This window comes from Oncorhynchus mykiss, chromosome 1, assembly GCF_013265735.2.
Source record: "Oncorhynchus mykiss isolate Arlee chromosome 1, USDA_OmykA_1.1, whole genome shotgun sequence".
NCBI classification, from domain to species: Eukaryota; Metazoa; Chordata; class Actinopteri; order Salmoniformes; family Salmonidae; genus Oncorhynchus; species Oncorhynchus mykiss.
The window spans coordinates 53,059,952-53,073,417 of record NC_048565.1 but is presented as its reverse complement, the minus strand read 5'-3'; the positions used below and the strand labels follow the sequence as shown (position 1 = coordinate 53,073,417).

Below are 13,466 nucleotides of genomic sequence, written 5' to 3'. Positions count from 1 at the left end.
CCTACTCGAACATTCTACACTAGGCTTTAGGCCTACTCGAACATTCTGCACTAGGCTTTAGGCCTACTCGAACATTCTACACTAGGCTTTAGGCCTACTCAAACATTCTGCACTAGGTTTTAGTACTAGAACATTCTATTAGACTATACACTAGACTTTTGGCTGCCAGTCCATTTCTGCTCTCTTGCCAACTCCTTATGGTATTTGGACATGCATAAGGAGTTGGCAAGGGAGCAGAAACATTTACTCGAACACTCTGCACTAGGCTCTTCTTGGTTGCTACAGCTGAGACGGCTAGCGGTTCACCTCCAGCTGGTGACACGGATATGTTTTGAGCAGTATGACTCCCTGCTCCTCAGACAGAAATCCAAAGAAGGCAAAAATGACATACTACTACTTCGTCATCAAAACATCTTCTGATTAATTTAACAAATTCAAATTCACTGTTTTGTTCAAATATTTCCACTGTATTTTCATGAATTAATAAATGCATCAAAACAAAGGGAATAAAATGTATAGGGAAAGGTTCAAAATTGCACAGAACAATCAATGTAAATGCATGAAGGAAGATAGAAGTGCGTATGCCCTCAAATGATATCAAAGTAAAGTTGCGTACAAAAAAGTTAGGTACAAATGAGTGACTTATTTTGAGAAAAAAAATTATGGCAATGAGACTGTTAGGCTTTAATATTGTAAATATCAGCAAAATGAGATACGTGTACAACGAGCACAGCTACAGTATAACTGATTGGGGGATAATTCATAAGGGGGAGAAAAAAAATGTAATTAAAAAAAATATACAGAAAATCATTTTAAAAAAAAAAATAATTTGGAAATGGATTTAACAAGTCAGAAGACTCCTAAGAACAGAACGCACTTGGCTTGGTTGGAAGTTGGTATTTACGCATTTTATAATACACACAAATGCAGTTACCTTTATATACATTACATATTTAAATGATACTGCAGAAAACCGGGGGGGATCTGAATCTGTCATTCAGTTTGATGTTGTTGACCTTTTTGTGGAAATACTAGCCTTGTTCCCAGATATGTTTGTGTTGTCTTGCCATCTCCAACTCAAGCCAAAGGCCATAGGACTTGGCAAGACAGCACAAACAGATAACGGACCAGGTTATGGAAATACTAACAAAACAACAAGAATAATATGAAGATGGATGAATGTAGATTTCTCTCTATACCATGCCAATGCTATCTTTGACAACATTGAACTCAACAGTGATCGGTTTGGAACCACGATGATGGAAAGGCATGATCTCTGTGACAACATCACACCTACAGAACGCTGGGCCAAGGGCTCGCACAACAAAGACTGCGTCCTAATTCTCCCGATTTAAACAATGGTGGAAACTCTCTCCAGCCAATGCTTACATCAATCCAATGCTTTTAGTGTGCAAGCCACATGCACACGTTGGGAGAAGGGTACAGAACTAGGACATAGCCTTAAAAGCTGAGGTTGGATATGTGCTGGTTAAAGAGTCTGTTAGGCTCATGTCATTCACTAAAAATCATCAGGATGTGTGAATGTCTTATCTGTCATGTTTTTAATTTCTTTCTTTTCTTTTTTTTACAGCAGTGCCAAAAGTGTTCCAGTATGGCTTGAAGAAGCAGTCAGTCCAGCTAATGAAAAGTCCAAAGTGTGCTTTGTTTTGCGTAGTCTCAATGCACTTTGTGTTTCCGCTTCTTGTGTTTTTTGTCCTTCTTCTTGCCAGCACACTTCACACAGAACCACTGCTGGTCCTCGGGAGGGGCCGAGACCATCCCAACACATGGCCTGAGGAGAGAAGGACAAAATCGGTGAGTGAGTGAAGAAAGGAGGGAAGTTGGAGGGATATAAAAGGGATACATACATAGTAAAAGTCGATATCAGCTTTCCGCATAAGTATATTTTTTAGGTTCGACAACTAGTATCCTAGTTAATGTTCCTCACTTCTGCAGCAATAACTAGTCATATCAGCTGGACTGAACCACAGTAGATAAATGAATGAATGAAGCAAAGCCTTTCTTACCAATGGTACCAGTCATCGCAGTCATCACAGCCGATCATGGGACTGCCGTCATCAGGCTTGTTGCAACCAGGACAGATCCAGATCTGGTTCCCCAACTCATCACGAATCTACGGAAAGAAATTGTAAGCAACAAGGGACTCAGGACTAAAATAAGAATATACAGTTGAAGTCGGAAGTTTACATACACCTTAGCCAAATACATTTAAATTCGGTTTTTCACAATTCCAGATATTTAATCCTAGTAAATATTGCCTGTCTTAGGATCGCCACTTTATTTTAAGAATATGAAATGTCAAAATAATAGTGGAGAGAATTATTTATTTCAGATTTATTTCACATTCCCAGTAGGTCAGAAGTTTACATACGCTCAAATAGTATTTGGTAGCATTGCCTATAAATTGTTTAACTTGGGTCAAACGTTTCGGGTAGCCTTCCACAAGCTTCCCACAATAAGTTGGGTGAATCTTGGCCCATTCCTCCTGGTTTGTAGGCCTCCTTGCTCAAACACGCTTTCAGTTCTGCCCACAAATTTTCTATGGGATTGAGGTCAGGGCTTTGTGATGGCCACTCCAATACTTTGACTTTGTTGTCCTTAAGCCATTTGCCACAACTTTGGATGTATGCCTGGGGTCATTGTCCATATGGAAGACCCATTTGCGACCAAGCTTTAACTTCCTGACTGATATCTTGAGATGTTGCTTTAATATATCCACATCATTTCCCCTCCTCATGATGCCATCTATTTTGTGAAACGCACCAGTCCCTCCTGCAGCAAAGCACCCCCACAACATGATGCTGCCACCCCCGTGCTACACGGTTGAGATGGTGTTCTTCGGCTTGCAAGCCTTCTCCCTTTTCTTCCAAACATAATGATGGTCATTATGGCCAAAAAGTTATATTTTTGTTCCATCAGACCAGAGGACATTTCTCCAAAAAGTACGATCTTTGTCCCCATGTGCAGATGCAAACCGTAGTCTGGCTTTTTTATGGCGGTTTCGGAGCAGTGGCTTCTTCCTTGCTGAGCGGCCTTTCAGGTTATGTCGATATCGGACTCGTTTTACTGTGGATATATATACTTTTGTACCTGTTCCTCCAGCATCTTCACAAGGTCATTTGCTGTTGTTCTGGTATTGATTTGCACTTTTCGCACCAAAGTACGTTCATCACTAGGAGACAGAACCCGTCTCCTTCCTGAGCGGTATGACGGCTGCGTGGTCCCATGGTGTTTATACTGGCATACTATTGTTTGTACAGATGAACGTGGTACCTTCAGGCATTTGGAAATGTATCCCAAGGATGAACTAGACTTGCGAAGGTCTACAATTTTTTTTCCTGAAGTCTTGGCTGATTTCTTTTGATTTTCCCATGATGTCAAGCAACGAGGCACTGAGTTTGAAGGTAGGCCTTGAAATACATCCACAGGTACATCTCCAATTCACTCAAATTATGTAAATTAGCCTATCAGAAGCTTCTAAAGCCATGACATCCTTTTCTGGAATTTTCCAAGCTGTTTAAAGGCACAGTCAACTTGTATGTAAACCTCTGACCCACTGGAATTGTGATACAGTAAATTATAAGTGAAATAATCTGTCTGTAAACAATTGTTGGAAAAATCCCTTGTGTCATGCACAAAGTGGATGTCCTAACCGTCTTGCCAAAACTATAGTTTGTTATTAACAAGAAATTTGTGGAGTGGTTGAAAAACAAGTTTTAATGACTCCAACCTAAGTGTAATGTAAACTTCCGACTTCAACTGTACATCACACATCCAGCCTAGTGTTGCACGGTATACCGAAACTTCGGTACTTTTTCGATGTTAGAACATGAAAAACGGTTTGGTAAAAAAAAAAAAAGAAGAGATATTTTGGGAATTCTGTCAAATGTGTCTGTATCAGTGCAGCCAATGTCCCCTGAACACTTTACAATGCAAGAAAATACTGGTAGCTTCCAGATTTGTAGGCTAACTTTCCTTGCTAGCTTACAGCTGAAGCTAACATCAATTCACTACTCTAGTACTTTGTTTGTGATAATATGCAAACTATATTGCGAAAAATATACTGATTTTAAAGCTGATTGCAACTACTTTATTAATTCACTTAAAATCGTTCTCTCTCACGTGTCTCTCCCAAAGATGACCTATTGCCTCAGCGAACTGACTGTGTGTGAGTAGGGCTCCGACCACCGCCCCCCTCTTGCCTTGTGAATGAGTCATTACTGGTTAAAGTAAATGTCCAAATATGCAAATGTTGATGATCAGTACAATAATTTAAGTCCCGAATGGAAGTAAAACAGAGTGTTTGTAATCTTTAGCCCGATGATATCATCCAAAACATGCTCACTAACTCAATGCAACACACACTCCTATTGAATATGTATTCACCGGAATTGTGACTCAGCCGAAGCTACATCTTGATTTACCCAGTTCATCAATAGAGATTTACCATTCAAATAAATTGTCATTATTTTGTTATGTAGTTAGATTGTTTTTACCAAAGTCACATTGATTGTATAATTCATTCATTAAAGCATACATGTCCGTCTCTGAACAATTTGACTTAAAAAATGTTAAATGTAATGATGTTGAACTCAAAAGATGCCCAGCAACTGAACAGAGCAATAGCTGAGTTTCTCTGTCTGGATCAAGGGCCATTCTGTGACTTTGGCTAATATGCCTGCTTTTTTTTGCCTTGGTATCGAGTATTGTGATACTAAACCTGGTATCGAAGTCAAAATTCTGGTGTCGTAACAACACTAGTCCAGCCATGCACTGCAGACATCATAGTAAAACTCCTTGTAGGCTATTCCCTGATGAATTTGCTATCACAAAAGGGGTCCCCGGCCCCAAAAAGTTTGAGAACCTGAGATAGAGGATAGGCATGACAGATACATCATTTTGTATATGGTTGAGGTAGAGGGTCTGACCGGGACTCACCACGTATGTTCTGACAGTTTCAGTGATCACACTGCGTACAGGCAGTTTGCTGGAGGACAGAATGGAGGCGGGGGAGAGCAACGAGGGTACAACTGGGGACAATAGTGGTGGAGGAGGTGGGGGCTGAAGGCGACTGCCAGGTCCTGATTTAGTGGCGGTGATCTTGGGTGCTGGCATCTTGGGTGGCGGCAGCGGTGGCTCGGAATTGGGAACTACCTTACTGATAACTCTGGAGATGGATATAAAGAGAAACAGAGGGGGGGGGGGGGAATCAAACCAGAGCCTATGACACATTACTGCATTCAGATCAACAATACAGCTGCCTTGCAGCACAGAGCCAACAAAATTTGTCAGGTACAGTGTTTCTATGTATGGTTTCATATGTGTCTGTGTTTTGTATGTGCTTGATGTAACTGTATGATGTGGACAAATTAGAGTGCATTCGGAAAGTACATTCCAGCCTTATTCTAAAATTGATTAAATTGTTTTCCCCCCCTCATCAATCAGCACACAATACCCCATAAAGACAAAGCAAAAAAAGTTTTTTTTAAAGAAATGTTCGCAAATGTATTTTAAAAAAACAACAACAAATATCACATTTACATAAGTGTTCAGACCTTTTACTCAGTACTTTGTTGAAGCACCTTTGGCAGCAATTAGAGTCTCGAGTCTTCTTGGGTATTAAGCTACAAACTTGGCACACCTGTATTTGGGGAGTTTCTCCCAGTCTTCTCTGCAGATTATCGCAAGTTCTGTCAAGTTGGATGGAGAGCATCGCTGCACAGCTATTTTCAAATCTCTCCATAGTTTCCATTGGGTTCAAGTTCTGGCTCTGTCTGGACCACTCAAGGACATTCAGAGACTTTTCCTGAAGTCACTCGTGCATTGTCTTGGCTGTGTGCTTAGGGTCGGTGTCCTGTTGGAAGGTGAACCTTCGCCCCAGTCAGAGGTCCTGAGTGCTCTGGAGCAGGTTTTCATCAAGGATCTCTCTGTACTTTGCTCTGTTTATCTTTCCCTCGAACCTGACTAATCACCCTGTGTCCCTGCTGCTGAAAAACATCCCAACAGCATGATGCTGCCACCACCATGCTTCACCGTAGGGATGGTATTGGTTCCCTCTAGACGTGACACTTGGCATTCAGGCTAACAACTTCAATCTTGGTTTCCTCAGACCAGATAATATTGCTTCTCATGGTCAGAGTCCTTTAGATGCCTTTTGGCAAACTCCAGGCGGGTTGTCATGTGCCTTTTATCTTGGAGTGGCTTCAGTCTGGTCACTCTACCATAAAGGCCTGATTGGTAGAGTGCTGCAGAGATGGTTGTCCTTCTGCAAGATTCTCCCATCACCACAGAGGAACTCTGGAGCTCTGTCAAAGTGACCATCGGGTTTTTGGTCACCTCCCTGACCAAGGCCCTTCTCCCCCGATTGCTCAGTTTGGCTGGCTCTAGGAAGAGTCTTGGTGGTTCCAAACTTCTTCCAATTAAGGCTGATGGAGGCCACTGTGTTCTTGGGGAGCTTCAATGCTGCCGACATTTTTTGGTCCCCATCCCCAGATCTGTGCCTCGACACAATCGTGTCTCGGAGCTCTACAGACAATTTCATCGATCTCATGGCTTGGTTTTTGCTCCGACATGCACGGTCAACATTGGGACCTTATATAGACAGGTGTGAGTGAGCCTTTCCAAATCATGTCCAATCAATTGAATTTACCACAGCTCGACTCCAACTTGTAGAAACATCTCAAGGATGATCAATGGAAACAGGATACACCTGAACTCAATTTCAGGTCTCATAGCAAAAGGGTCTGAATACTTACGTAAATAAGGTATCTCTTATTTAATCCATTTTAGAATAAGGATGTAATGTAACAAAATGTGGAAAAAGTGAAGGGGTCTGAAAACTTTCCGAATGCTCTGTAAGTTAAATGAAGGGACATATATATGGACAGAAAGTTTAATTGAATTGAGAAACATACATTTTGTCCTGGCCAGCCCCAACCCTTAGGGTAAGCCTGGGGATGACTGGTGATGGGACAGCAACTGGAGTCTCCACCCTCACCTGTGACAGAAGAAAGGAGAGCAACCAGTTAGTCACTGTTACAAACGCTACACTATAAATCAATACTGGAAAAACACAGCTTACCTTTTCCAGCCTAATCCTCTCTTTTTCCTTTTCTTTCTCCTTCTCCCGTTTTTCCTTGTCTTTCTCCTTCTCTTTCCTCTTCTCCTCTTTCTCCCTCTCCTTCTCCTTGGACTTTTCCCTCTCCTTTTCCTTCTCCTTGTCTTTATCTTTCTTCTTCTTCTTCTCCTTCTTGTCTTTCTTCTTGTCCTTCTCCTTGCTCTTCACATCCTTTTCCTGGAGGATAGGCGGAAGAGGCGGCAGCATGGAGGGGATGCGGAGACACGTCGATGGGCTGAACAGGGCAGGCATGTCACCCAAACCGAACGGGGTGAGGGAGGATATCTTCTGCCGGTCCTTACCCTTGTCCCGCTTGTCTTTGCCCTTCTTGCTCTTCTCCTTGTCCTTTTTTTTGTCTTTGTGTTTGTCCTTCTCCTTCTTACCACTGCCATCCCCTCCATCTCGCGACTTGATCTTGATCATGGAGCCCTCTGGTCCGCCGAACCCTGGCCTCTGACCCAGGAAGTGTTCCCTGAGGTCATCGTCCTTGTTACCGAAGTCCTTCCACGGCATCTTGGCCTCCTTGGAGAAAGAATCTTTGCTCTTATCCCTGTTCTTATCCTTGTTCTTCTCTTTCATCTTCCCCTTGTCCTTATCCCTCTCTTTATCTTTTGGCTTCTCTCCTTTCTCCTTCTTCTTCATCTTTGTCTTCAGCTCCTTTTTGAGTTTCTTCTTGATGTCAGCCGAGGAGACAAGCTTGTTCTTCTCCTCGTACATCTTGAGGAGGGGCTCAGGGGTCGGGGGCGAGGCGGATGCTGAGGACAGGTATGATTCGCCTTGGGGGTGTCCCGCATTGGGACCTCCCTGGTTTACTTTACGTAGGACCTCATTGATGGAGTCGTCCATGGTCCAGTTCCCGGGGCCACCGTCTGCATTGAGTTGAAGCGGCGTAGAAGTGTCTTTACCCAGGCTGTTGGCACCTAGTGAGAGCTTAGGCGTTCCGCCTGGCTCCATGATAGTAAGCCTCCGTGGAGAGGAGAAGCCATCACTCTCCGACTCGGAGCCTGATGAGAAGGCAAACGGATCAGGCTCTCGCTCAGCGCATGCCCTGGCAATCACAGCGTCGATAGAATCATCAATATCAGCGTTGTCGCCGCCAGGTTCGCAGAGTTTATCAGAGACGAAACCCGCCAGCTCGCATTCCTCCAGGCTTTGCCGCACGTGGATGTTTTCCTTCCCCATCCTCTCGCTGAGGGCCGACAAGGGAAGTCTCTGTAGGGCCAGGGCCTGAGCCTCTGCTTTTCCCTGGGAGTGAGAACCAGACTTGACTCCAGAACCCATCTTGGGGCTTTTGGGACTTTTAGGGCTCTTGGTCCGACCCGGGGACTTTTTCCGCTCCTTGGAAGATTTGGGAGAGCGGATGGGGCTGCCTGACATAGCCCCACCAGCATTGACCCCTTTTGGGGACTTAGTCCGTGGCCTACCAGGGGATGAGCCTTTTGGCCCTTTGCGGCCTTGACCGCCATGAGACTTATGATCAGAGTGTCTCCCTGGGGTCACCGGCTGGGGTCTGAACAATGTCGGAGGCCCAGGTGTCTCTGGGGACAGAGACATTGAACCCATGCTGTCGTGGGAATGGGAGGCCATCATGCCTGGAGGGACACGCTGAGGGTTGAGGGAGGTGAGGGGCTCCCTGGGCTCCATGCTCCAGTCGGGGCTGAAGCCGGGGTGCATGCGAGGCCTCTTGGAGGTGGGCATCATACCCATGGCGGCGTCGGGGCTGTCCAAGTGTCTCTTCACAGGGTGGTTCTCATCGTTCACCACCTCGTCGTCATCCATGTCCTCGTCTGTATCGTCCAGCGGGACCTGCATGGCCTCAGCAGAGGTACCCATGTCAGCTAGGGCTTCTTCCTCCTCCTCTTCTATAGATGGGAGAAGAGAGAGAGGGAGAGAGGATGAGACACAGCAATGAGAAGCAGAGGGAGAGTGAGAGAGAAAGTCAAAGGTTCATCACTGTCATTCAATCAATCTCACCCTCTGATTAGTATTGTATTAAAGGACAAAGAAAAGAAAAAAAGCATGGATTATCTCTCCATCGTAACCCCATTAACACACAAATGCACGCACACGTGTCTCACGTAGGGCTGTTGCGGTGAACATATTACCGCTACTCCAGCAGTCATGAGTCATAACCGCAGTCAAACGGTCACGGTAATCTCCTCTTAGGCACTCTGGACATGCATTCAGTACCCAACTCGTTAACAACTGACAGGTGCTAATGGCCTGGTACTCAGCGCTCTATTGTCCCTCTAAACCACTCCGACATCAAAGCAAATGCAATTGAAAATCCCATCAAACACTCATCATAACAGTATCATGCTTTTAAAATTGACCTCACTGTGATGATCAATTTGAAGAAAGAAGTTAAACAACAGGTTGAAACTGAGTGGAAAACATGGTCGTCATGGATGTTGTTTTAAAGCCTAACACAACTAAATGGGCAATGCTTTCTAAGATTAAATCAAAACACTATAAGCATACAGTGCCTTCAGAAAGTATTCATACCCCTTGACATTCCAAATTGTGTTGTGTTACAGCCTGAATTTACACACTATACCCCATAATGACAAAGTGAAAACCTGTTTTTAGAAACTTTTGTAAATGTATTCAAAATGAATACTGAAATACCCCTGAGTCAATACGTTAAGGAATCACCTTTGGCAGTGATTACAGTTGCGAGTCTTTCTGGGCAAGTCTCTATGGGCTTTGCACAATTGGATTGAACAATATGTGCCCATTATTCTTTTCAAAATTCTTCAAGCTCTGTCAAATAGAATATTACTATTCTGTACTTCTTTTCACTCTGTCAATTATGTTAGTATTAAGGTGTTACGACAATGTTGTTGATCCATCCTCAGTTTTCTCCTATCACATTCAATAAACTCTGAAACTGTTTAAAGTCACCATTGGCCCCATGGTGAAATCCCTGAGTGGTAACTGAGTTAGGAAGGACGCCTGTATCTTTGTAGTGACTGGGTGTTTTGATAAACCATCCAAAGTGTAATTAATAACTCCACCATGTTCAAAGGGATATTCAGTTTTTTTTTTAATATATTTTTTTAAACCGATCTACCAATAGGTGCCCTTCTTTTCCCCTGGTCTTTGTGGTTGAATCTGTGTTTGAAATTCACTGCTAGACTGACGGACCTTACAGATGTATGTGTGGGGTACAGAGATGAGGTAGTCATTCAAAAATCATGTTAAACACTATTATTGCACACCGATTGAGTCCATGCAACTTATGTGACTTTTTAACTTTCTTGTTCAGGGGCAGATTGACATATTTTTACCTTGTCAGTTCGGGGATTCGATCTTGCAACCTTTCGGTTACTAGTCCAACGCTCTAACCACTAGGCTAACTGCTGCCCCAAAAGTAGATGTAGATTAATGTAGATGCATTTGTCAGGGTGGCTTTTAAACATTTATAAACATTCAGAAAAACATAATTCCACTTTGACATTATGGGGTATTGTGTGTAGGCCTGTGGGAAACAAAAGTCAATTTAATCAATTTATTATTATTTAAAAATTATTTTTACAAACAAAATGTGGAAAAAGTGTGTGAATACTTTCTGAAGGCACTGTATTAGAGCTTATGCATAGGCCTATATGAGCCCAAGCCAGAAAAAAACCTATAATTAAAATAATGATTATGCCTTTATAGCCTAATACGCATGGCAGAATAAAAAAAAATATATATATATATATTTTTAAACGATTTAAGAGGTCTTTGATACATAATTGGTCTAGCCTATACTATTAAACTAATTCTAGTACTGGACTGTATTATGCATACTGGATGGGCTGGTTACCTTATGCTACGCTCCAAACTTTCTATCCATGAGACTGGGAGAGAACATATAGGTCTAGGTGATGCTGTTGGCTCATTGATTGTGCAGGGCGGCTTCGAGTTAGCCTACAATTATAGTGCATTTGTATTTGATTTTGAATAGCCTAGTAATAAAGGCATTTTTTATATTTTCATAATTAATGGGCTGACATTACCTTTGGCAATAGAATACCTCACCACTGTATGTTTCCATCTCCGCCTCTCTCTCCTTCATTTCTTTCTCGAGTGTGCGCAGAGAGAGAGGCTGTCAACAGTTTAAAGCAATATGTTTCATTGTGAAAACACTGCTATCAACATTCCAGAACAGATTTCACTTGGTTTCCCAAATTAAGCACTGGGTAGCTGCAGGAACACTGTTGGCGAGTCTATGGCACACAGAGTTTTGGCGGAATATAACCTGTCGCACAGCAAGAGGCTGCATGCTCCTCAAACAGTGGTTGATACATGTAGTGAAATAGGCTAAGCATATAACATACATTCTGTTCTTCTGAAATACATTTTCTTCATATCATGATTCTTTAGACCTGCCTAAATGAAATAATGTATTTATTTATTTATTGTGATGATGCATATTAAACTAATGTATTAGACTTTAAATGTAGATGTTCCAAAGGCGAGCATCAGCAGCTTGTATGTGTGGAGGCCTGTAGATGTTAATGGCCTTATGTTAATTGACGGTCAATTACCGCGAGGCCGACAGTCATTTACATGACAATAACCGGCTGAGGAAGTTTCATGACCATCACAGCCCTAGTCTCACACACACAGTTCCTTCAGACACAATTAATATAGTTAAAGTCCTCACCTTCTTGCAAAGAGACCAAGGGTGGCATATAATCTGGAATGTATTCCCTCCTCTCCTCGGTATCCCCCCGTACCCCCACTCCAGGCTGAGGGAACTGCAGCATGTTATTTTTGCTGAGGGGGAAGAGAGGTGTCTGCTGGGAGAACCCCACAGGCTCCAGGTTATGGACATAGTCCTCCAGCTCAGACAGGCTCACACCCAGCAGTCTGAAGGCCTGGCCCACATCCTCCAGTACTGGGTCTGTTCGCCCATCTAGGACGAGAGGAAAAGTGCATGCATGAGACGTGATCAACTCTTTATGTTTCCTTCCCCTTCTATGAATGCAGTACTATAGATGGGTTAGCTGATAGCGTAAAAAAAGATATGCACGCTTCAATGGGGCAGAAGTCTGTGTTATTGTGGTTCTGGATGGCCAAATAGTTGGCAACAATGACTAGAAGCTTCTATGTGGGGGATCGTAGGTGGCTTGTTTCAGTTAGTTTTATCTTGTTCTTGATACCATGTTTTGTTTTGAGGTGTCAAATTAGCAAGCTAGAAAACCAACAGCTGTAAGTACATATTTGAGAGACAAGTGCTCATGACATTATGCAAATTTACATAAACATTGGAGACGAAATTAAGTTGACATGTTGTCAACAATCTAAGCCAACACGGTCTGTTTTGCCCCATAGTTGTGCATGGGTCGGTTGTTGCTAAACAACCAACCCGTCTTCAGTATACACACTACAACAAACTAACTGAGTGAAGTCTTTTACACCATTGCATGACGTAAGAGATTTTCAAAAATCAGACAGAAGTTGTTTTTTAGACCATCAATTATGCCTTCAGCAAATCATTGATTAAATTCAACCCGGGAAATACAGCGGCATTTACAGCTAACGTTACCTAGTCTTTTTTAAGCCCATTTCTAAACAAGATACCACACTGTTTTCATTGGAACTACAGTATGTTAGAACACTCCCCCATGTTGACATCTGAGCTAGCTAGTTAGCACACACCACAGTATGACCCGTTTCAAATTGAGAAACAAACATGGTCATAAGCGACTAAATGTATATCATGACTGTAGTTAGCTAAACATTAAATACATGTAATGCTTGGGAAATTACTTTTGCAAACCAACCTAGTCATTGTTTACATGACTAAGAGTTAGGCTAACTTTACTGTACATGTCTCTGACATTAGCACTAGGCCTTGATTGGAGGAGGCGCTAGTCACAGAGCGTGGAATAAACAACGCGACCCAACACCTAGACAGATGAATTTAATTTACAGTGGACATGTCTGAAACACAGTACTTACATAGCTCCGAGTATCGATGACAACCCCTGGCTAACTGCTGGATATATCTGTGAAGAACATCGGAGAGCAGGTCGCAGGCTGTGAGCTGCACTGCATCCCAGCCCAGCGCTTGGCAGATCTGCGCCACCGACACACGCAGCAGCGAGCGAGCATAGCTCTCGCACATCTTGCTGACTTTAATAACGGTCCTAGTTTATTCAATCCCGGCTATAAAACATGCTCCCGGTCTTCATGATGCATGAAAGACGTGCAGGTTGTGAACAAAACGCTCGATGAGGGATACTTCTGACATCTATTCGAGTATATATGTTGGCGCTCTTGCCAGAGCCGCCATCTTGTTTCCACCGATAAAAAACCCATCCCAGAAAACGTC

General features: G+C 43.0%; 1 protein-coding gene across 1 annotated transcript; it reads right to left on the bottom strand.

Annotated features, from left to right (window-relative positions):
- Nucleotides 1-669: 669 nt before the first annotated feature.
- LOC110524927 (transcription initiation factor TFIID subunit 3) lies at nt 670-13,465 on the bottom strand. Its single transcript, XM_021604891.2, has 7 exons — nt 13,094-13,465; nt 11,793-12,044; nt 7,103-9,000; nt 6,936-7,018; nt 4,960-5,188; nt 2,028-2,134; nt 670-1,792 (listed from the first exon to the last, which is right to left on the bottom strand). The coding sequence occupies exons 1-7, from the start codon at nt 13,257-13,259 to the stop codon at nt 1,678-1,680; spliced, it is 2,850 nt and encodes a 949-aa protein (XP_021460566.2). The 5' UTR covers nt 13,260-13,465; the 3' UTR covers nt 670-1,677.
- Between the last annotated feature and the right edge of the window lies 1 nt (nt 13,466).